General features: G+C 49.1%; 6 protein-coding genes across 6 annotated transcripts; 4 read left to right on the forward strand and 2 right to left on the reverse strand.

Annotated features, from left to right (window-relative positions):
• Window positions 1-1,905: 1,905 nt before the first annotated feature.
• On the forward strand, window positions 1,906-2,550 carry N0V96_011966 (uncharacterized protein; the record flags this gene model as incomplete). Its single annotated transcript, XM_053197080.2, has 3 exons — window positions 1,906-2,139; window positions 2,213-2,491; window positions 2,524-2,550. The coding sequence occupies 3 exons, from the start codon at window positions 1,906-1,908 to the stop codon at window positions 2,548-2,550; spliced, it is 540 nt and encodes a 179-aa protein (XP_053045387.2).
• Window positions 2,551-11,826: 9,276 nt separating this feature from the next.
• N0V96_011967 (uncharacterized protein) lies at window positions 11,827-12,261 on the forward strand (the record flags this gene model as incomplete). The annotated part of the gene is made up of 1 exon (XM_053197081.2): window positions 11,827-12,261. One exon carries the CDS (start codon window positions 11,827-11,829, stop codon window positions 12,259-12,261), a length of 435 nt encoding a protein of 144 aa, XP_053045388.2.
• A 1,283-nt stretch (window positions 12,262-13,544) lies between these two features.
• Window positions 13,545-14,176, forward strand: N0V96_011968 (uncharacterized protein; the record flags this gene model as incomplete). The annotated part of the gene is made up of 2 exons (XM_065759457.1): window positions 13,545-13,548; window positions 13,572-14,176. 2 exons carry the CDS (start codon window positions 13,545-13,547, stop codon window positions 14,174-14,176), a joined length of 609 nt encoding a protein of 202 aa, XP_065611911.1.
• Window positions 14,177-15,311: 1,135 nt separating this feature from the next.
• On the reverse strand, window positions 15,312-16,083 carry N0V96_011969 (uncharacterized protein; the record flags this gene model as incomplete). Its single annotated transcript, XM_053197083.2, has 3 exons — window positions 15,312-15,774; window positions 15,848-15,920; window positions 15,972-16,083. 3 exons carry the CDS (start codon window positions 16,081-16,083, stop codon window positions 15,312-15,314), a joined length of 648 nt encoding a protein of 215 aa, XP_053045390.2.
• A 3,150-nt stretch (window positions 16,084-19,233) lies between these two features.
• On the reverse strand, window positions 19,234-20,094 carry N0V96_011970 (uncharacterized protein; the record flags this gene model as incomplete). Its single annotated transcript, XM_065759458.1, has 1 exon — window positions 19,234-20,094. The coding sequence occupies one exon, from the start codon at window positions 20,092-20,094 to the stop codon at window positions 19,234-19,236; it is 861 nt and encodes a 286-aa protein (XP_065611912.1).
• A 1,767-nt stretch (window positions 20,095-21,861) lies between these two features.
• On the forward strand, window positions 21,862-22,839 carry N0V96_011971 (uncharacterized protein; the record flags this gene model as incomplete). The annotated part of the gene is made up of 4 exons (XM_053197085.2): window positions 21,862-22,116; window positions 22,192-22,389; window positions 22,456-22,593; window positions 22,654-22,839. The coding sequence occupies 4 exons, from the start codon at window positions 21,862-21,864 to the stop codon at window positions 22,837-22,839; spliced, it is 777 nt and encodes a 258-aa protein (XP_053045392.2).
• Window positions 22,840-23,357: the final 518 nt, after the last annotated feature.

Raw genomic sequence — 23,357 nt, forward strand, 5'->3', positions numbered from 1 at the left:
CGTAACATGGGATGTAGACTCTCTCCCGAGGCATCGTACCTGCATGGAGGCTGCCTCATAGAGGAAGCTTAACTCCAAATTGACTCGGGATCCGAAGAAGATCATGCCGAGAGTGTTGAATTTGGAAGGTGTGGCAAGCTGCTGACACGCAGAAAGCTTCCGCCAATCTAGTAGCTAGCGCTACCTACGAGGTGCACGCTTCAGCCAAGTTTGGTGTTTTATCTGATCAAAAGACAAGACGACCGGAGCTAAAGTAAGGTGAGCCAATTGTCTTCTCGCTTGCCCATCTCGTACATGGCTGGTGCTGCGCTCTCTGGAGCGTTTCGGGGTCGTCTCAGTCAAAGCTTGATGAGATGAAACGAACATTTCCTCTATTGGCAGCAGAGAGAAACTAATGAATCAATCCTTTTTTCTTTCTCTTTTTAAAAGCAGCGATGGATGGAATGAGGTGCTGATAAGACACGAAAGTATGCTATTATCTTTGTTGTTTCCGACCTCTAAGAACTGCAAACTTCCCTCGTGTGCGCCTTTCAACCATATCGACGTTGATGTTCGTGTCAACTCCTGTCTGTTGGCCTACCTCGACAACTTCAAAGCTCGTAAGCCTTCCCCAAAGGATGGATTGGAAATTTTATGAGGTCCAATTGGATAATTCCTCATTTCCCTTAAGGTCCACCGCTGTTTGCCCCTTATTGGTATCTGAAATGAAGAGTTCTTTGGCTCGACAGTTCAAGTGTAGGATGAGCTTGAGGTTGCAGGCTCTCCACCCATACCCTGGTCCACTAGTCCTGCGGCTTAATTATGAGGTTCTTCTAAACAAAGTATTCAATGTAAGGACAATCACAATGAGCGGGTATAGGCACTCGCGGCGCCATGGGGTAGGTATACATGTAGACTCAAGCGGTTGATCCATCCCCGCCCCCACATCCGCTTAGTTCTGACACAAGTTGTCCGCCAACAATGGCCCAATGTGGGGTATTCACGAGTCTTGAACTCGGGCAGATTAAGTTTGAATCAGATTGAGAATTATGACTTGGATATATGTCTCTTGCCTGACGGATACACGTAGATCATAGCAGCATCACGGGCAATACTGTTTTCAACATGGCATCTTCCAATCCCGACGAAGGCATCGCTATTAGACGTGGAACCGCACAATACGAAGAATTCCGGAATTTCTACTTCAATAGAGAAGAGACTGACAGATATCCAACTGAGATACATGTGGCAAAGACCTCTCAGGATGTTGTCGAAGCACTTCGTAGGGCCAGAGAGCTAAAGGTCTCAGTCGGCATTCGATCTGGAGGACACCTCCCTTCCAAACCCTCACTAGTCCATAACGGAATTCTTATCGACGTGAGCAACATTAATCACCACGTCAAATACGATCAAGTCACCGAGGAGGTCGAGGTGGGCCCCGGCATTCGCGTTTATGAGGCCTGGAAGGCCACAGACGCAGTTGGCAGATTCTTTCCTTTTGGGCATGCGCCTGACGTAGCGCTAGGAGGTTTCTGTCTAGCGGGCGGCCAAGGTCTCTTCATGAGAGCATGGGGAGCTACAATTACAGAGTGGATTGTTCGACTGGAAATTGTTGTCCCGGATGGTCGAGTGTTGATTGCAAGCCGGACAGAAAATGCAGACCTCTTCTGGGCTGCTCGAGGCGGCGGGCAAGCATTCTTCGGAGTTGTGACCAGAATCTGGAGCCGAACTATACCAAAGAAGCGACTATTCTGGCGATCTACAACATTCACTGTTGGTGATAAGTTCGAAGACTTACTCACTTTTGCTTTCGAACGAAATGACGCCATGCCAAGAAAGTTTACCGAGTCGGCCATTTGTGTACTTCACCCGGAGTTGTTTGACGGTGAAGCGGTGGAAGTTGTTCCTGAATCATCGCCTTTGGTGATGGCTATCAATGTTTGCGCTTACGCAGATACTTTGGCCGAGGCTGCTGCAATGCTAGAAGTCTGGGACGGAGTTCCTGAGAACATCAAGGGCTGCCTTACTGAGGAAAAGGTCACGGCAGAAGCGAGCTGGGAGGAGTTCTTTGAGCTCCAGCGACAGATCAATCCAGAATCACCGGACCAGAAATGGGGGATCAACAGTATTCTCAACGATCCTTCGGTGTCTCTTCCAAAGGTACGGAAAAGCACACTAAACTTTAAATGATGGGTTTTATTCAATGCTAATGCACTGCTAATTCGCGTTCCAGTTGATTGAAGCCATCAAGCCCGCTATGTGCGAGCTGCCAACAAAGTCATCTTTTGGCTGCATATACATCTGCGACACTATCAAACCAGATGAGAGAGATGCTGTCTTCAGTATTCCTCAGCAGTACTACATATCAACATTCAGTGGCTGGAAGGACGCTGCCCTTGTGCCCCGAGTCCGAGAAACCATGCGGGCCTCGTACAAAAAGGCTGAAGCGGTTGCCTGCGGGATCTACAGTGCCGACTTTGACCAATCGAAGAACTCTTTGCATTCACCCAAGGTATGTTTTCTCTCCTACCTGACTGATAATAGCCGACAGCACTGTTGACATCGAGGTGATTCCAGATCAAAGTATGGACAGATTCAGCTCGTGCTCGCTTCATGGAAATTCGAAGGCGGTGGGACCCGAATAGTCTATTTACGGGATACAAGGCTTTCGATATCGACGCACAGGCGAAGCCAGCTCTGTGACTATCTGGCTGTCCATGTAACAGAATGGAATGCTGTAGTATTATGAAGAAGTGAGATTAAATGTTTATGTCCAAGATGATTGATAGTGTGTCATATCGCTCTTTGATGAGGTAATGTCTTCCCCGTAAGCCAGCAGAGATGCTATCATGTGTCCAAATACCTACAACATGGATGTAACTTATCGACCGATATGGACGCCTTTTACCACGTGGTAAAGCGAAAGCGGCGGTAAGCAAACAGAAAACTGAGAAGAAAAGAATTGCACTATGGAACGATTGAGCAAACAAAGGGTGTGGCGGTGGAATTAATATTTCACAAACAATCAGCTCCAAGAAGATTGAACCAACGAGCAATCAAGTAAGCGGATGATAATCTATGCAGATTCTTTCTCCACCATGCAACAGCATTGGCAATCCTGTGCTGCACCTCGCCATTCCAACGGGGAGTGTTGGCGTGAGTTCGGATTGAGGAACAAGGACCCTGGTGGCTTTGTTAACACGCAAAATGCCACGCAAAACAATGCGGGGGAGCTTCGACGTGGAGGTAGTAGCTTGACACAATATTATATGAAGACTGGACGCATCCGCTTTGGTTGCATGATGGCTTGGGGTAACTACCAAGGAAATTTCGCAGCAAGACACACTCTTATCAAAACAACATGAAGGGCATCAAAACTCTTCCATTCTCGAGAGGTGCTGTCGAATTGACCTTACTTGATGGCGGAGGTCTCACTACTACAGACGACACAAAGATCCACGCAGATGGGCATGACAGGCCATATTTCCTTTACAACTGGTGTTTCTACATCCATCATAGAGTATCAGGCCGCAAGATCCTTTGGGATCTTGGTATCAGTGATGTAAGTCAAGAAACTTGAATGGTTGTGCAATACTCACGCTTTGACGTTCAACAGAACCGACAAATGTACACTCCGTTCGTGTTGAATTACCACTGGAAAAGCTGCAATCCAGTCGGGCCACGTAGACGGCTTGCAGACCAGTTGCAAGACCTTGGTGTGAAAACCTCGGACATTGATACAGTGCTCTTCAGGTATTTTTATAAGCAAATCCAAGTACGTTTATTTGGATACCAGAACAATTGATTGGCTAGCAGTCATGCACATTGGGATCACTGTCGTCCGATCAAAGAAGAGTTTCCCAATGCCAAGGTCATCTTTGGCCGCGGAACAGCTTCGCACTGCTCTCCAGGGCATATCCAGAATGATGAAGTCCAGCCGATGGTTCAATGGGACTCTCGAATTTTCGGCGATGCCAAAGTTCGGACGGAGAACTTCCAAGAGCTCGAAGGGTCGTGGCAGTCCTGGGGCCCATTCCAATCAGCACTGGACTATTTCGGAGATGGCAGTCTTTGGATCATCGAAGCCCCTGGGCATATGGCAGGAAATCTCGCAGCATGCGCCCATTTAGAATCGGGCGAACGCATCGTCATGGCAAGTGACTGCTGTCATTCAAGGTCAGTGTATATCCGTCAAACATCATTATTCCGAGGGTTTCCACACCATCCTTCATGAAGCCTTCCGCAATGGACTCATCTTCCGAGTGTCACTGAACAACAGGCTTACTTCCGAGCAGGGATATTTTCTTGGTCGCCGAGAAATCGCCAACGTCAAAATGGACGACGGATCCCGTTTCTGCTTGCATGAAGATTTAGACAAAGCACTTGATACGATTTCCAGACTCAGAAAAGCAGCTGAGGAGTATGGGATGCACATTGCAATGGCCCATGATGCCGAGTTCATCAAGGACGGCAGCGATGCTGTGTTAATGTCAATCTTACACCCCATGTTTGATGACACTGTCCTGAACAGAATAAAAGCTCATGGAAGGCCATGAAGCGTTGGGACCGAATTTCTTCCTGGGCAGATAAGTACTACTAGCTAAGAAACGATCCCTCACACTATGCTGCTTGAGTTGTCGATTGTGAGCGCTGGCCCCTGCCACTTCCCCGCAGTCTTCCCCAGCCTTTGCCAATATAAACCTGACTTAGCGGCTTCTGGGGTGCAGAAGGCGCCGTAAACCTTGCTGGGTTTGCCCTCCCATCACTGCCGAGTGTGTAGTGCATGAGATGTGACGCTAGGATGGGGCCCTTCGCTGCGGAAGAAGCTGACACAGCCCTGATTCATCAGCCATCAGCGAGTCGCATGCCGTGGATTTCAGACCTCCCAGGACACTAACGGGTCAATACGCAACAGGTGCGGAGAAGAATGTAGGGGATGTCCTGGTCCCCCGCAAGTCAAGTGCGGCCTCTGTCGGCATCTCATGAATCCGATCTGCCCGCAGTGTTCCTTGCCAACACCACATCATGGCACTTGAGGCTACCAATCCACAGCTTGAAGTTATTCGAATCGACAGAAGTAAACAATCGAGGCGAGACCATCGCATTCAGAGAGAGGGAGTATAAAGTCAAAACGTCCATGTCTTCAGGGCCCGAAGGAAGTCCCTCCAGCGCCGCGCGAAGAGGTCGACCACGACGCCAGTACAAGTGCGCGCATTGCTCGAAAGCCTTTAAGCGCAGCGAGCACTGCATTCGTCACGAGAGAACCCATACGCACGAGAAGCCTTACGTCTGTCGATACTGTCACAAGTCATACGCGAGGAAGTACGTATTGGCAGAAACTTTTCGATCTCGGACAAGCCACACGACTTCCTGCTAATTGAGAGCTTCCAGGGACCTTGTTACGAGACACGAGCGCACTCTTCATGCGAAAGAGCAAGCAAGAGAAAAGATTGGAGATGTGGTGACAGTGGCATGTGCGCCACTGCACGTGGCGCAAGCAACGGTGTTCTCGCCGTCGAGGGGCAATGACTGCATGAACATAGACCAAGAGGAAGATGAAAGATCCGGCCAGGAATCTCCAGACTCGCAGTCGCCAGACGATGGCGCCGCTTCTTCCACAACATCACCATGTTCCAGTCAAGCGCGCCGAGCCAACCCACGACGGAAGTCATATTCTCGGCAAGCAGCGGATCCCGAAATTGAACTTGAACGAATGTTGATGTCGTTTCAGCCATTGACTGATCAATCCTTCGAGGGGCATAGGGATACGAGCACCCTCGACCGAGCCACCGAAAGTCGTCCCGCAGATATCTTCCGGCCTGATGCTCAACAGGAAGGAACCTTGCTTCCTCTCCAGTACTTTCACGACGTCGATCCAGTTGAAGAGTTGCCGCCGCTAGACTCAGCGTTATTCATGGACATGAATCTGCCCTTCGAAAGTATTGCCGTGGACATGCCAAGTAAATATCCGGCAGAAAACGGACTTGAGACTGGTGCTTCACGAGAGCAACCCTCTCGTCAACCACAAAATTCACCGGAGAAAAGCGGTGCTGCTGGTCCATCCACGGAGAACGATGAGTTGTTTTCACCGACAACACTGGCCCATCTTGGCATGGGCGCATTTGACCTCTCGCCCATACCAAGTAACACCGCTGAGCAGAGAGATAATCGAAGACTAATTCCAGGCCATGCCAACACTGCGGACCCTTCAAGCGAAGGCCCCCCTGGATGGGCTAGCTGCGATATACCCTCGGCTAGCAGCGATCTCCCTTCTCTACTCGAAGACGGGCGTCAACAATATCCGACCGTGACCTTTGACGAAGACACGCATACGTCTCTTCGCAAAGACATGTCTTCAAGACTGAGAATATCAGCTGGAGACTTTCAGCTGCCCACTGCCAAAACGTTGCAAGGCTTCCTATCTGCTTACATTACGAGTTTTCATAGCCACTTCCCGATCATTCACATGCAAACTTTTGATTTGGCACACACTCCGGGCCCCTTGGTGCTTTCCATTTGTTCCATCGGCGCTCTCTATCGCCTAGACCGTCGTCGCGCGCGTCATCTCTATGACTTGGCAATCCGCAGTGTGGAACAGCTGCCTCAACCAAATAAGGACGATCCCAAATCCATGGTAAAGGACTACTTCCTTTGGTTTGTGCAAGCGAAAATCCTTCTTAGCTTTTACGCAGTCATGAGCGGGGAGAAGGACCTCATTGACGCAACGATGAAAGAAAATGGCTTCTACACTTTGGTGAGTCAATCCGTCCCTCCATGAGCGGTTGCAAACGACTTCGAGACAATGATACTGACTAGTGACGTTTCACGCCGTCAAAGGTCTATAATCAGGCTCGCACTGCGGTAGAAAACACTCAAACCGAACCATCCGAGATGACGTGGCACGCGTGGATAGAGCTGGAGTCGTGGAAACGCGCGCTGGGGGGCATCTTTATAGAGAGTACCCTCACAATGGTGATTTACGACGTCAACCCTGGATTTCACGCGACCCAAGATCTGGATATCGAAGCGTATCAAGATGAAAAGATGTGGAACGCGAGGTCGCCTGCAGAGTGGCGAGAGCTTCGCACAGCTGCCTCGAAAAGATCACCAAACAGCCGACGACACACAATCAAAGATGTCCTTGTTGATATTCTACTTGAAGGAAGGTATCATGCCGACACAGTACCGTACCGCGTGTCGACTTTCACTGCCCTCGTCTTGACCCACGCGGTCGTCGTTCACATGTGGCAGAGATTACAAGTCTGCCAAGCCCTCGCTTCAACATGTTCGATTGCAAGGCACGACAATGGTGATGACCAAGACCCCCTGAGACTTTCGCTTCTCAACGGAGCTATGCAGTCGTTGGCTCGGTGCGATGCTTTTCTGAAAGGTGTCAGGAGCGAGTTACGTCAACCACGCCCAGAAGAAGACGAGAAGGATAAAGAAATCTCGCTTGTTTTTAACTGTCAGGCAGTCTTGCGCATAGCTTACACAAGACTGTCGAAAATAGCCACCACTCCCTGTCGGATCAGCTTGTTGAACCTTGAAGATAGGGATCTTGAGTCATGCGTGTCATCATTCGTTATGGGCAGGATGGAACGAAGCTCCTACCTTCTCAAGATGGTCTCGAAGGCCTTCGAAGGCATGATTGTCCCAGTCAAGATGGGGCATCTTTTGGTCCGGAAGACTGCCGCTTTTCGATGGAGTGTTGAGCATGCTGTGGCAGGGTGGACGGGTGGTAAGTGACTTCGAGGCAGTCCTCAAAGCTAAAGGATGCTTTCATCATGCTGACCTACTTGGTGCAAACAGGTCTGCTGGTGTCAAAATGGGCTCAGTCCATAGAGCAGGACAAGATGGCTGGGATGCAACCAAGTCAGAGCGAGCTGGAGCTATTAACTTTGATCAGAGAGACTCTAGATGAGGCTGAGTGCGATATCGGGGAGGGCACGACTCTTGCTGCCGGAATCGCCAGGACATGGGGCTGGTTTCTACAAGATGTAGGTGATGAAATCTTATTCTCATGTATTGTTTCAAACTGATATACTGATCACTTCTTAGGTCTGGGTGTGGGGCATTACGCCACGGATGGGAGGAATCTTGAACCAACTGGCTGACGCGTATCAAGACGCATTTGATGCCAACCGCCGCAACTCTATCGGCGTGGCGTACAACGCGGAAGATACGGATGGAAGGATACATCACATCTCTTTGTTGCAAAACGTATTTTGCTAGTGGTCAAACTACGTCAAGCGCTGTAACGATGACGTGGGGACCAAATATTAAACTCATTTCCCTCCATCTAGAGATCTAGATGCAGATATCTTCAACATGTTGCAATGTACACTGTCATGGTTCCAAGGTTCTTGAAAGGGAAAAAAACTGAGCCGTAGGCTGATATCATTCTGCTGATTGTACCTCAAGTACGGTGGCATCAGGAAGTGTGGCGTCGGAGTTGACCATCCTTGTGTGGAGATTCGATGGATCAAGGATGCATGTGGGCAGCATATGACAGGCTAGTCGGGTTGTAAAAGAGCGAGTCGAAGAGATAACTTGTGTATTTAGATGCATTCTCGGCAGCTTTGATACAGATCATTCGCGGAAGTCCTGAATCCCAAGTAGGTTCTCATTTCTAACACGGAGACGCAGGACTGGGTCACATAGCTACCCCGCAAGTACTGGTCCTTCGCCGCCTGGATTGTCGGCACCCACACGTCTTGCCCACGCTCTGCACCTACCGGCCCCATCTCGAAATACGCAAGAAATTTCAAATCAACATGTCTCTGTTCGATGAGATGACAGCTGCCCTTACAGATCTGGAGTCGAAAGCACGAGGAGAGGTCCAAGTCTCCGCTCTCCGGGGCGGCGAATTCACCCTCCCCAAGCGGTTCTTCGTCGCGGGGGTGTCTAAGGACGAGACCACGCTTGTGCCGTCACTCTCTTTCCTCGTCTCGCAAAATCTAATCGAAGGGGGTCAACGACGCATCCTTTTCGATTTGGGCTTGAGACGGGATATTGAACTCTATTCTACGCCAATACAAAGCCACACAAAGAATCGCCAGCCGATGACCTTACTACCGGACGTTCGACAGAGCCTGATCGATGGAGGTCTTGATGTGGCAGCTATCAACGAAGTCATACTCAGTCATGTTCACTGGGACCATATTGGGACTCCTTCCGACTTTCCTAACGCTCGCTTTCGAGTTGGTCAAGGATCGCTCGAATTGCTCAGCCAGGGGATGAATGGGCATATGTCTCATTCCAATTTCCAGTCTGATCTTTTCGACCGCCTCAGGGTTGAAGAGATTCCGGGCCCCGGGGGACATGTTGACGCAGAGGGGTTCGGGAAACGTTGGATGAATTTGGGGAGATTGAGAATACTGGATATTGGGGAAAGCGATGATGGTTCCTTGTATGCTGTCGATTTGCCAGGCCACTTGCCTGGTCATCTTGGACTTCTCGCAAGAGTAGGACCTCAATCCTGGGTGATGCTCATCGGAGATGCTTGTCACGACGCTCGCCTGTTGACAGGCGAGATGCATATAGCTGAGTGGGAAGATGGTGAGGGTCGAGCTTGTTGTATCCATATGAACAAAGAAGAGGCTACAGACACGCTGAACAGCATTTCGATGTTGCAAGAAGCTTCAAAGCAAAGCAGACTCATATTGCAGGTAATCTTTGCTCATGACGCAGCTTGGGCACAAGATCACCAAGGAGCGTTTTTCCCTGGCAAAATTGATTGAGCCACCAGACACGAATCACACAGCAATTCTCAAGCGTTTTATCGCATCAGTCAAAACTTTTGGAAAATCACAAATGCCTCCAAGTCCCCAAATTTACACTTGTTTCAAGTGCCCAACTCAGTGCTTGTGCTGTGAGATGTGCTCGGCGGCTCTGCCATCTTACGGTCTAACCTTAGTACAGTAGTATGAGTAGGTAGGCAGTCACCTTCCTTACCCCGCCCCAACGGCCTACCTACATCAGACTCGCCTGATTACTTGAGCAAGCCTTGACACCTTGAACTGGATCCATATATCTTCCAGAGACATCACGAAGAAGACAAACACCTACACTCATGCGCACCCAAGAACTTCTCCATCTCACTATTGCACGCTCTTTTTTCTTGTCATGGATCAGCCACTTAGTCTAGGATTCATTGGCCTTGGGGCTATGGGTTTGCCCATGGCCTCCAATCTCGTCACAAAAGTAGCGAAGGGTTCTCAAACATACGTCTACGATATCTCAGAGAGCTCCATGAAGAAACTCGCCCATCAGGCAAAGGATGCACTTATAACAGGGTGCAAATCCCCAAGAGAGGTTTCACAAAAAGCTGTGAGTTGACACCGGGTCAATCATACATGTATTCTACCACTTCGACATTGCGTGACTAACATTGGGATATAGGACATAGTCTTCACCATGCTTCCAGAGGGCAGTCATGTGAGAACCGTATATCTGGATCCAGACACCGGGGTATTGGGCCCTGAGCTGAAATCCCGTCTGCTCATCGATTGCTCAACTATCGATACGGAGACATCACAGCTGGTATCAACCGCTATCAAATCCCAATTTCCATCAACATTCTTCTGTGATGCACCTGTATCTGGTGGTACCCTCGGCGCTGAAGCCGCTACATTGACCCTTATGATTGGCTGCTCCGAGAAAGACCCGAACTGGCCAGAAATTCGCGACTTACTGAGCCTCATGGGAAAAACCATTATTGCATGTGGCGGCCCAGGCTTGGGCCTTACGGCAAAGCTTTGCAACAACTACTGCTCAGCGCTGATTTCACTTGCAACTTCCGAAGCCATGAACATCGGGATGAGAGCTGGTATGGATCCTCGACTCCTCGCACGCGTGTTCTCCAACAGCACTGCACAAAGCACGATCTGCGACAAGTGGAATCCTGTGCCTGGCATCTGTACAAATGCCCCAGCAAGTCACGGATATCAAGGCGGTTTCAAGATTCAGCTGATGGCAAAAGATTTTGGCTTGGCTGTCTCCACGGCAGAGAAAGTTGGCGCCAAATTGATCCTTGGTGCTGTTGGGCTCAGAGCTTACAAGGAGGCGAGTCAAGATCCTAAATGTCGTGACCTCGACTCTCGCGTACTTTACAGATACATTGGAGGCAACGAGGACTGGCAGGTTGATTGAATCTGAGTGGAGTTAGTAATTTTCTAGACTATCCATGTTTTCTCATTCCGAACTTGACAATAAGCCGTTTCCTGGTTGCCAGTTACTGCAAATACCCTCAACTACCGGACTGCTCTGTGCCAGAAGGCATATGTCCTCATTGATTCAACTCAGTATTCAATGTCCCAATTTCACAGAAGCTCAATAGCTCCACACGTCAAGTATCTCTCACTGATCATGTCGAGCGGGCTCTCGGTGACACCATTGCACCTTTGTCACTGCGAGCTGCTTTGCTACAGTCTGGATCCGGGCCAGGCAAGGACATGGCTGGTTCAAACCAACGATGCCGATTCCCCACTCCGGTTTACAAAGTGACCGCACGGAAGCAGGACCCCGCCACCCTAATGCGGGGTGCATACGGATCTCCGTTCCGTGGTGATGTGGGGTTATGTGGAGAGAGAATTCACTCTGATATGGGGTAAAAACATGGAAGGGCCGGAAAATCACATCCGTCATGTAAGCAGCCTCCCTGTGGCAGTTTGGTGGTTGAAATGGGACTTTGATGTAAACTTGACTCAGGCAGCAGCTGTCGTATGATACGTACTAGCAAGCTGAACCCAGATCTCACCAGCACATCTCCAGATCCCAGACCATTCTTACGGCGTATCAACTCTCATCCAATCCACACAACGGCCCGTCAGCACTGGAGACACCAAGATGGCCGACAAGCTTGCAGCAAATACTGCCAAAGAGGCGGAAGCCCACAAGATCCTATACGAAAAAGGACTGAAGATCCGATATGATGTCGCAGGAACGTCTTACGTTGACGCGGCTCTGGCCGGCGGTTCGTCAGACTTTGCGAGGCCGATGCAAGAGCTCGTCACAGAGGCTTGCTGGGGCTCGGTCTGGGCTCGACCAGGCTTGGAGAGAAAGCAGCGATCTCTCTTGAACATTGCCATGTTATGCGCTCTGAACAGAGCCCCCGAGCTTGCGGCCCACGTCCGTGGAGCGCTGAACAATGGGGCAAGTGACGTAGAGATTCGGGAGACACTGCTGCAGGCGGCTATTTACTGCGGAATGCCAGCTGGTATAGAGGGGTTCAAAGTTGCTGAAAAGGTCATCATTGCCTGGAACGAAGAAAATGAGAAGTAACGACATGGTCAAGTCGGTTGCGGTGTGGTGTACACCTACGGAGTCGGATAGTAAGCTAGGTTTGGATATATGCAATCAACTTAGTCAATAGACGTGCCGAAGATCGCTCGATGCCATGGATTTGAACATGCATTGTTCTATGAAATTGTCCCATGATCGTGGTGAACTGGTGACTGTCCGCATACGTTGGACATGACCGGCAGAATGGTGGTAGCAGGAGCAGGTAATGACCGCGTGAAATCAACTCAAGTTCGTCTCATCATCATTCCGACTGTTCTTCATTTCCCTTGCTCAAAATCTCACTAATTTAGGATGAGGTTGATGTTCCCCAGTGACATGGATTCGAACACAAAGTAGTAGAGTTTCGAAGCTCCCCGCATCTACCAGGGACTTGTTGTAGCTCCCCAGACACTACCCCTGCCCCCCACATTATGTAGGTCCATACGGACGGGCAATCTTGTATGATTCAAAGTCCAACTTAAGTTCTCTTGAGACTGGCTAGTGCTATTCAAAGATTCCGTCAATGTGTGGAATTGTTCATCGCACGTCAATTATCCACATCAAGCTAAGTATCCATCAAGCCAAGTCTATAGCGCAGATTCCCTTCCGCAAGATGAAATTCATCAAGATTCATTTACCAAGTGTGAACATTCTTCCAAAAGAAGGCTCAATTCATATTGGAGGTATTGGCCTGACGATAGTCCTGGTTCTGCTTGGTTGTTATTTTCGTTATGTTCCAAATCAGTTGACAGTGAGTACATGTTTCTCCATGTAGCTTATACATGCTGAACCGGAGTCTCTTTGACAGGACCCACGAAGGAAGAAATTACCACCTGGACCTCGAGGGCTTCCGATCATTGGAAATCTCTACGACCTAGCAGACTCGGAACTTGTGCGACAAAAAGTCCGCGACTGGCATCGCACCTATGGCGATATCTTCTACACGAAAGTCGGAGCAACCGACTACATCTGGCTTTCATCGCCGAAAGCAGTCAAAGATCTCATGGATAAGAAATCGGCCATATATTCCTCACGACCGCATCTCCCGCTGGCTCAGGATGTTGCAAGTGGGAAGTCCCGACAACTGTTCATGGCATATGGGCAAGACTGGAGGAACCTGAGAAAGCACAGCCACGCACTTCTCAACTTGAATGCTTCGAAGAGATACATGCCATCGCAAGATCTAGAGTCCAAAGTGGTGCTTCACGATCTACTAGATCAGCCCGATGAGTTTTACACCATCAATCGACGCTACTCTACCTCTGTTATCATGCTAGCCACCTATGGGTATCGCATCCCTTCCTTCCAAGACCCTATTATCTCCAAGATCTTCAGCGTTCTGGAGAATCTTTCCATCATGATGGCTCCTGGTGCCTTCGCGGTCGAGAGTTTACCCGGCCTCGCTAATCTTCCCGAGTTTCTCTTGGGAAACTGGCGCACCTGGGGCAAGAAAGCATTTGCCCACGACAGCAAGATCTGGCTGGAGCTTTGGGAGGCTTTAAAGAAGACAACGGACAACGGCACTGCCAAAGACTGCTTCTGCAAGGACTTTTACCTTGGTGATCCTAAAAAGAATGGCATCGACGACTTGCTCGCCGCATATACCTGCGGTGGCCTGGTTGAGGCTGGTTCCGAAACAACAGCTACGACTATAAACAATTGGACGCTGGCTATGACTCTTTTCCCCGAAAAAATGCGGAAGGGCCAGGAAGAGATTGACCGTGTCGTCGGAAGCGACCGAATGCCCACATGGGAAGATGAGAAAGATCTCCCTTACGTTCGGGCGATGATTAAAGAAACCTTACGATGGCGTCCAGTCAACAAATTTGGGATGTATCACGCTTCAACCGAGGACGACTGGTACGAAGGACACTTCATCCCGAAGGACTCTGTAGTCGTCCTGAATTGGTGGTGAGTAATCACATGCAAGTCACATGCTCCCAAGAACATTTGCTAACACATAGTGCCAAATCTTCAGGGCTATCCAGCGCGATCCAAGCCGCTACGAAAATGCCGATGAATACGATCCATCTCGGTTTCTCAACAGTCCACTCTCTGCAGCGGAGTACATGAACTCGCAGGATCCATATGACCGCGATCACTTTTCCTATGGTGCTGGCCGGTACGTATTCCACAACCCGAAATCGAGCGTCGTGAGAAGATGCCATAGACGGCTAACATCCCGACAGACGTGCGTGTCCTGGAGTCCATCTAGCTGAGAAATCTCTCTTTATTGCTGTTTCCCGCATCTTGTGGGCATTCAACATTGAGCGGAAAGCAGACCCCAACGGGGGGAAGAGACTCCCAACGACTCGAATGATGCCAGGCTTTCTGAGTGTCCCTGAGCCTTTCGAATGCTCCATTTCATGCCGCTCTGTCGCACATGAAGAAATAATTCGGAGGGAGTATAGCGCGTTGAGGGAAAAGAACTTCGAAGAAGGTCATTGATCAGCTTACCTATGATCCTACTTATACAGAGGGTCTGGCGAACAGCCTAGATGTCAAGCTCGTTGTGAATATCAATATCTAACTATTATAAAGTCGCGTTTCTTCGCCTAAAGTAGTGGAATTTTACATCGTATTCCTTTGTTAGTACGTTGGCTGGAAATACATATGTAGCTTTTGAGAAACCGCACCATCGAAGGGCACGTCTTTTGCCGTTTTCTACTTGTAGAGTAGTTATAGATTCGATCTTGCAAATACAAGATCTAGAGACTACTATAAATCACTGACCATTGTGGTATTTCTCTCACTTCGTAATCTAACTATGGAATTAGTCTACGCTGCCCTTCTCTCATCTGCTTATCGAGGTCGGTTCCTAACCATAGAGGTTGAGTCTCGTCAAGCTTGTCCTCCAGGTCACTAATATTCCCGCCGTGAATGAAGAAAGACTTTCCATTTACTTCAGGTCGCATAGCAGGTAGTAGGCTTGCTGTGGCAACGTCTTTTGGCGTATTTGCAGGTAACTCCTCCCAAATACTTCTGATATGATCGGTGACCATCTCCGTATCTGCAAGGTTCAGCTTCCTGTGCAGACGTGAACTGCTCAATCAGTCCTCGAGGGGAAGAGCACACTTACCTGTCATCCAAGGTGCGATCATATTGACAGTGATATTCATTTTCGGCAATTGAGTCCTCATGGCGCGCATAAGGCCCAGAACAGCCGCCTTGCTGGCACAGTAGGTGTAGCAGGGTGGCGTATCGAAGAAGCTAGCGGCGGACCCGAATAGAACCAGTTGAGATCTCGTCTCCGGGTTCTTGCGAAAGAAACCGATGGCACATTTGGTCACGTACCACGTGCCAGCCATGTTGACATTGAGAACCGAAACATCAGGTTTTTGAAGATACCAGTCTGCTCCAGGGTTCGGCTCGTCCAGAGTCTCGACTTTGTTGATTGCGGCATTCGAAATGACGGTATCAATGGGACCAAGCTCTGAATGAACATCTTCAAAGAAGCTGACAAGGTCGTCCCAGTCCGAGATGTCACATTTTTTGAAGAAAACGCTATTGATGCTTGATCATGAGCCAACAGCGTGCCTTATATGAGGGACTTCATAGTAAGACCGTAGGAAATGATGCGACTTACTTTCCGAGCTCTTTCTGGACTTGCTTTCCTCGAGTCTCGTCAACATCGCAGAATGCTACTTTTGCCCCATGCCCTATCACGCAACAGTCAGTACGGCGCCAATGGCTCATTTTCTGAAGCTTACGATGAGCGAGATCGACAATGGCTCTTCCAATGCCAGCCGCACCTCCAGTGACCAAGATGACTTTGCCCTCCAACTTCTGGAATTCCGAATCGCTGACAGTGTAGGCAGACATTTTTGCGTGTTACGTTTGCTGTAGGGGTCTACTAGATTGACCAGGTCCTTGGGGGAATTACAGTGGCTGGGGCTGCCTCAGTTATCACGCAGACGCGGTAGGTACACTAACATGCCTGAACTTCGGCGTACTCCACATCGGTGCGGGCTGTCTCCAACTCGGGGTATATCGATTGAGCCCCGAATACAGCAAAAGAGCAACATAGGTGGGCACATGAGATCTCCGCATTCACATATCACTCATTGTATTGGTTGAGTATATTTCATGCAAGGAAAATGTGATTCCATTCAATTCAATGTTAAATACGATGGAGCGGGGTTGTCATCGGTCAAGTCCCCCGTTGCTGTCCAATGCTGTTGCTTGTGCTTTCGTGACTCGACTTCGTCAGAGATGGCTATGGCAAGGTCCGCTGCCGAAATCCCCAACAACTTCCCATCCAGAGGACTGTCACCATCAGGGCCATCCCTCAGCGGCAAATTGCTTATAGTGATCTCGTATCTGCCTGTACGCCTGCCGGGACGATATAGTGCGCTCGGAGACACATACGTCCAGTCGAAGGATGTATTGCCTTCGAAAAACATGAGGCTAGCCCGCGCAGCTTTGATGAAGCTGCTCGATGCGTCTTGTTGCGCTTTCAGTTGAGCTTCGTAGGCATTTATCGTTTCATGCGCTGCCTCTTTCTCCTCGGTGCTTCCTCTGCCCTCTTTGACAAGAAGACGAGCGTCACGGTATACTCTCAAAGCCCTTCCTATCGGCCCAAGCCTCTCTTCCATGTATGTGACATGAGCATGACTGTCCGCAATCCCGCGGCGGTAGGCCAAGAAAAAGTCCTTGCTGTCCGCCACGCACACGCCGTCTTCATGAGGCACATGCAAGCTGCCAGTTCCACCGACCATCACGAAGTATCCTGTTTTGGCGCGTTTGACGGCAAGGATAATTTTCCTGATCATCTCGATGAATGGCACTATCATATTACCTGATCAGACAATTCATTGTTAAGGGCCAATTTTAAGCAACTCACTGTACTGCAAGGCCTCGTGACCTGCTGTATGAGGCCCGTATTCGCACACCACAACCTCAAGATCACTGAAGGCCGTAGCCAATTCTCCTTCAGTGGAGGTTTCAAGATTGATAGGCCGCGGCTCGTAGAGCTCATGAGTACCCAGTTTCTGCGGGTTGCGAGACAGTCCTACAACACGATGCCCGCGGTTGATGAGTTCGACAACCAAGTAGGAGCCACCGAAACCAGCCGGTCCGATAACTCCAACCTTCAGCTTTTCGCCGTTCTTGGTCATGGTGGTTCAGTTGGTGATCAGAAAGTGTGTAGCTGCTGGATGTGCGCGCCAGACAAGAAAGAAGGCGGCTTTGACCTTGAGCATCTGTAGCCGCTATCAATATGGGCCCTTCTCGCACAAACGTTTTCATATCGCTGCCGTTGTGTAGGTACAGAGACTGATCACTGTCCATTAGGCGGATGCGGGGTGATGTGGGGGGACAAGGAGGCTGGGCTGATTTGGCTTATGGCGACTGTTAACTGCCTGTCAGAGGTGCGGTGCGGGGAACCCCTCTGAGGACTATTCCATTGCCGACATCTGTGATTGCATGCCTGAAACCTAATGACCACGATCGTTCTCGTCAATTTTTTTTTTTTTTTTTTTTTTTTTTGAGTGATACGATCAGTCCTTTAGACTGTAAATACACCAAATCTCTGCAATATCGGAAAGATGGACTTCAATATTGGCTTCATAGGTAAGACTCAATCTTGTCCGTCGCTAAATGACTGCTGACTCCCGTAGGCCTCGGTGCCATCGGCTATCCCATGGCTGCATCGATTCGGCGAAATTTAAAGAGCCAATCTACCGTTCATGTGTTTGACGTCAATAAATCAGTCTGCGAGAAGTTTGTTGAACAATTTGCAAGCTTCGGACAGGTGGAAGTCTCTGCAAATCCACGTGAAGTTGCTGCCGCAGTAGATGTGGTGGTTTCCATGGTACCCGGGGCACCAGAAGTATCGAAGGTCTATCTCGACATTGAAGATGGCATCGTTTCCGCTCCCAAAAACCCACAAAGACTGTTGATTGAGTGCAGTACAATTGATACTACAACCGCACGGCAAGTGGCAGATCAGATAAGAAAGGCTTCTCAAGGGATATATGTCGATGCCCCTGTTTCTGTGAGTCTTCCTTCTTAACATGTGTGACTACATAAAGTATCCTTGATCCATCAATAGCAACGCCGCTGTCTGACTCTGATGTGTCCCAGGGAGGCGTACCAGCAGCGGAAAAGGCGACTCTCTCATTCATGATCGGACGCAAACCTGATGACAAGGGGGACCTTGTATCCCAAAGACTACGGCAGGTAGTTTCAATGATGGGCGACCCTGAAAAGCTCTTCTGGTGCGGTGATGTTGGTTCGGGGCTTGCTGCTAAGATCAGCAACAACTACATCTCCTGCTCTGTTCTACTTCTGATATCTGAAGCTATGGCAATCGGAGTAAAGTCTGGAGTGGACCCAAAGATGCTTCAGACAATTATTCACAACTCTACCGGTCAGACATTCATGGGAGATAATGTCTGCCCAGTCCCAGGCGTCATCCCACATGCCCCTAGTAGCAATGATTGGAGGCTGGGATTCAAGACTCAGATGTTTCTCAAGGATCTATCTCTGGGCATCAATGCTGCAAAACAGGAGAATATCCAGCCGACGATGGCAGAAGCGGCCTATGGAGTATTTGAAAAGGCCTCAAAGGACCCCCGCTGTATTGTAAGTAAAGTGATGCGTATTGCCTGGAAGTGACTCAACTGATATTCTCTCGAGGATCGTGATGGCTCTTCGGTCTACCTTTACGTCACAAATTCGAAGACATAATTTGGATTATGGATAGGAGTTAGCAGAGAATGGCGGATGCAGGCCCGGAGCTAAGGTACATGTAGTAAACACACATATTGAGCCTACCTTTTCTCATACGGAATTTACGACTGACAACCTGAACTCGGGATTCAAAACTTCGCAATTGGCGAGGAATATCTGTGGCGTCTTGAATAATCGTCACCCAAACACACGACAACGACATAGAGCAAGATCCTATTGTAGCATTCGTGAATAATTGAGAAACTGGCGTATTTACCAAGCTCTTTGAAAAGCGGAAGGCTAGCATTCTCGAATCTCAAGTTCCTGTAGAAAATCCTTAATCTTCGAGATACAATCCTCTGCAGCTTCGGCGTAAATTTCGTGCCCTTGAGACTCGATGATTGCTAGCTTCGACGAGCCAACCTCCGCACTTAGCTTCTTCATGGACTCAACGCTGACTAGAGCACTGTTTGTAGGCGATAGAATCAACATGGGAGCTTTTATTTCTCCCAAGTATGGCTGAGCGTCCAGCTGACTCAAGAATTCAGCATATCCTGCCAGCCCCTCTCCGTCACTGACAGCAACCTTGTCCTTCCACCATGCAAGGTAGTCGGGATCGCTACTCGCCACAGTGCCGCTCGCACCAAGGAGTCGTTCTGCCCACCCCCTTGATCCAAGTTGGCGGCATGCTTGAGGCCAAGATTCCAAACCGAAAGCAAGGAACTGCTGCGCTGAGGCCGGCAAATGGGTTGGCGATGAACACACAATAATGGAGCTGACGCGTTCTGGATGTGTTGCGGCAAATATCTCTGCGAGCATACCGCTTGTTGACTCCCCAACAAAGTGAACCTTCTCGATGTTCAGTTGATCTAGGGTGTCCTTGATCTCATCCAAGATCGTGGCAGTCGTGTATTGGTAGACATCATCGTCATCGAGGCCGGGATAGCTTGAGCCGCCATGGCCTCGGAGGTCACGACGCAAGACATTATACTTTCTAGCTAGAGCCGGAACCCAATGATAGAAGTGATCTGACGTTCGTCCGAAGCCATGTTGAAGTAGTATAGTCTCAGCTGGTTTCCAAGGGTCGACAAAGGAGTCGAGAATATATGCGGTTGTCTGCCCATTCGAGTGACGAATGACTCTCCGGTTGTCAGCGTCCATGATTGATGAGGACTAACAAAAGGTTTCGAAAACAATCGAGATGAAACACGGCCCCGAAAAACGTTCAGCCAAATATGGTAGGCGACAAAGACCAAAAGACTGTCTGCTATGAGCAAAGAGGCATCCTTAAGGTATCCCAAAAGCAACTGATACTGACCACACTTGTATCCTACTGCGATAGCCAAGCCGCATGGCATGCCCCGTATGCGTGGCAGTAATCTCATGTGGGGTAACGGGCAGATCAAAAAAGTCTCCTAGCGCTGCGATGCTCAGATCTTGCGGGGTAAGGTTTCGGGGAGCATGGTCGAAGCCTGGCAGCATGGCTTAGCTAACGGGTGCCATACGGACTCCGGGCACAGAAGTTGGAGGTCGAGCATTAACAAAATGAGTGAAAGCACTTTCAAGGGTATGATTGGTCTGGGTTTATACTAGCAAATGGCTTGTGGGGTGCGAAAAACACATAAATTTAGATGCCTGCGGTTGTTTACGAAAGAGATCATCGTCAACCTCGATCCAGCAAGAATTGTTGCTACAACTCATGTAGTCTTCTTGTGAGAGTACTTCTAGGCAAGTACTTCAGTGCAAAATCTTGTCCAGTTGCAGCATTTCAAATTTACTGACTCCGCGGGCCAAAGTTTTGCTTAACCCGCTCCTGAAAGCCTAAGCAACACTGTTTTTAGTCCTGCCCGAACAATTTTCAGCCAAGAATAGAAGCTTCCACCTCACACATAGTCTTGAGAGCAACTTTGGACAGCTATTACACGACATCATTTTTCATCGATTCTGTTCCTACATCTAGCTGCCCCGAACGCGGGTCAGGCATTCGCAAATCACAATGGATCGAAATAACTCGACATTCACTCTCACACCATGGATTTATGTCCTTCTTCTCTCCCTTGTCGTCCTCATTTGGGCTTCAGTAGATGTTATCACAGAGACCTTTTCGTCTCTTCGGAAGTTGCCTGGTCCATTCGAGGCTCGCTTCTCGAGACTCTGGTACTTCCGACATGTGAGAGACGGAAACTTTCATCATCGCAACATTCAACTGCATGAGAAATACGGTACATTGCCTTTCTTACCGTGCGAAACTATGAGAACCCCTTGCTTACAAGATGATTCAATACACAGGTGCCATAGTGCGGATTGCTCCTAAGCAATATAGTATCAACGACCCGGCCGTAATCAAGACGATTTATGGTATTGGAAAGGGCTTTCTCAAGGTACGCATCATAGAGCCCATGGAGTAATTCTTGCCTTACTGACATTAGTCACTTCCTAGTCCGCGTGGTACGAAGCTTCAAGTCCAGTCGGCCTTCCTTGGCAAGACCTCTTCACAGACCGGGATGGTGCACGTCATGCCGCAAATCGACGTCTCGTGGCAAACCTTTACTCTGTCACCTCCCTTAGAGCAATGGAGCCTGATGTCGAAGACTGTTTGAGAGTCTTTGTGAAGCAACTTGAAGACTTGAGTCAGACTCAAAATCCCATAGACCTTCAATTTTGGATGCAATGTTATGCATTCGATGTCGTCAGTCAAATCACGGTAAGTCTCTCCGTAAACTTGTCTCATCTGCAGTCCTGTCACACATTCTCACCAATTGCATACAGCTTGGACGAAGATTTGGCTGCCTTGATACAGGAAGCGATCGACTTGGGATTTTTGCTAGTCAACACGTTTACCTCAAGTACTGCGCTATGGTGGGGATAGAACACGAGCTACATGGAACTCTCGACTGGATAGTGTCCAAACTCCCACCAGGAAAGCTAATGAACGGGATCAACTTCACAACCGAGCAGCTGAACAGGGGCAAAGACCGGTTTGACATGGAGAAGGGGAGCCCAGACAGGCAAGACTTCATGTCCAAGCTCTTCCGTCTGCACCACGAAAATCCTGGAAAGTTCCCAGAGAGCGCCGTCTTCACGACATGTATGACCAACATCGGAGCTGGCTCTGATACAACTTCGATATCACTATGCGCTGTTATCTATGACCTTGCGTCCCATCCCAAAGTGCTTCAGAGGGTAAGTGACTGACTCCTCATAAGCGGAGCTGTATGCTGCGCCTGGCTCGGATGATCTTTCTAATAATCATCACAGCTTCGCGAAGATATCGACGCCAAGTTTGCAGAGCTAGACAACCCTGAGTTCATCCCTTTCAAAGATGCTCAAGCTATGAGCTTTCTCCAGGCTTGTATCAAAGAATCACTCAGACTGCATCCAGCAACAGGCCTTCCGCTAGCCCGTGTTGTCCCCAAAGGTGGTGTAAATCTACTCGGGAGAGACTTCAACGAGGGTGTAAGTCCCATTACTACAGCCTTGATGGGCCATATGGGTAGATTTGACTGACAAGAGTGACTGCAGTGTGTTGTAGGCGTCAATACCTGGGTCTTGCACCGAAACAAGGATGTTTTCGGTGCTGATGCCGATGAATACCGCCCTGATAGGTGGTTCAGTCAGGACAAAGAACACATTTCTCTCATGGAATCGAATTGGATACCGGTGAGTCACACCCTGATCGAATATGCCTACCTTAGATACTTACTGATGAATCGTCCATAGTTTGGAGTAGGTTCTCGTACTTGCATCGGGAAAAACATTAGCTTGCTGGAAATCAACAAGCTTGTGCCCATCTTGGTCAAGACCTTTGACTTCACGCCTGTGGAACCGGAAAGAATCCGGCATGAGAACTACTGGTTGGTTAAGCAGGTCGATATGTTATGCAAAGTTTCGCCGAGAAGTACCTAGTAAAACAGTTGCAAGATGGCACTTGTTTGCGGACATGGCAGATATTGACGAAGGGCTCAGGTTTGCAGCAGATAAATTGTTTGAATCACACATATATTCAGTTCCCTCTCAGAAGACTCCTTCATGAGCAATCCTCCATGTGCATATGCCCTGGCCACAAGAAAATGTTGAACATCAGGCAAGTCTTGTAGATGAGCCTACCATCTACATGTAATTTCCGATTGTCAATTCGCACCGCGAACCTTGCTGAAATGTCTTCGATGCGGTGGTAAATGATATTAGGTTCTCGTTGCATATTTCTAGTAATACTAAAATAGGAGTAAAATAGTTCCGAAGAAAGCCATGGGAAAGAGTATCCATTGATTTCCAAGTGGCCTACTATTTCCCCCACTCCCAACACGCTCAATGAGCTTATTCCCAAGATCTGAAATGCTGCTTTGGAAGTCCTCGTAATTTGACGCAGTCCAATTCGCCCCGCTTGCGCCAGGAACAGCATCATCGCCCGTGAAGGCAATATA

This window comes from Colletotrichum fioriniae (assembly GCF_027942845.1).
Source record: "Colletotrichum fioriniae strain IMI 355084 chromosome Unknown scaffold_20, whole genome shotgun sequence".
In the NCBI taxonomy this organism is placed as follows: domain Eukaryota; kingdom Fungi; phylum Ascomycota; class Sordariomycetes; order Glomerellales; family Glomerellaceae; genus Colletotrichum; species Colletotrichum fioriniae.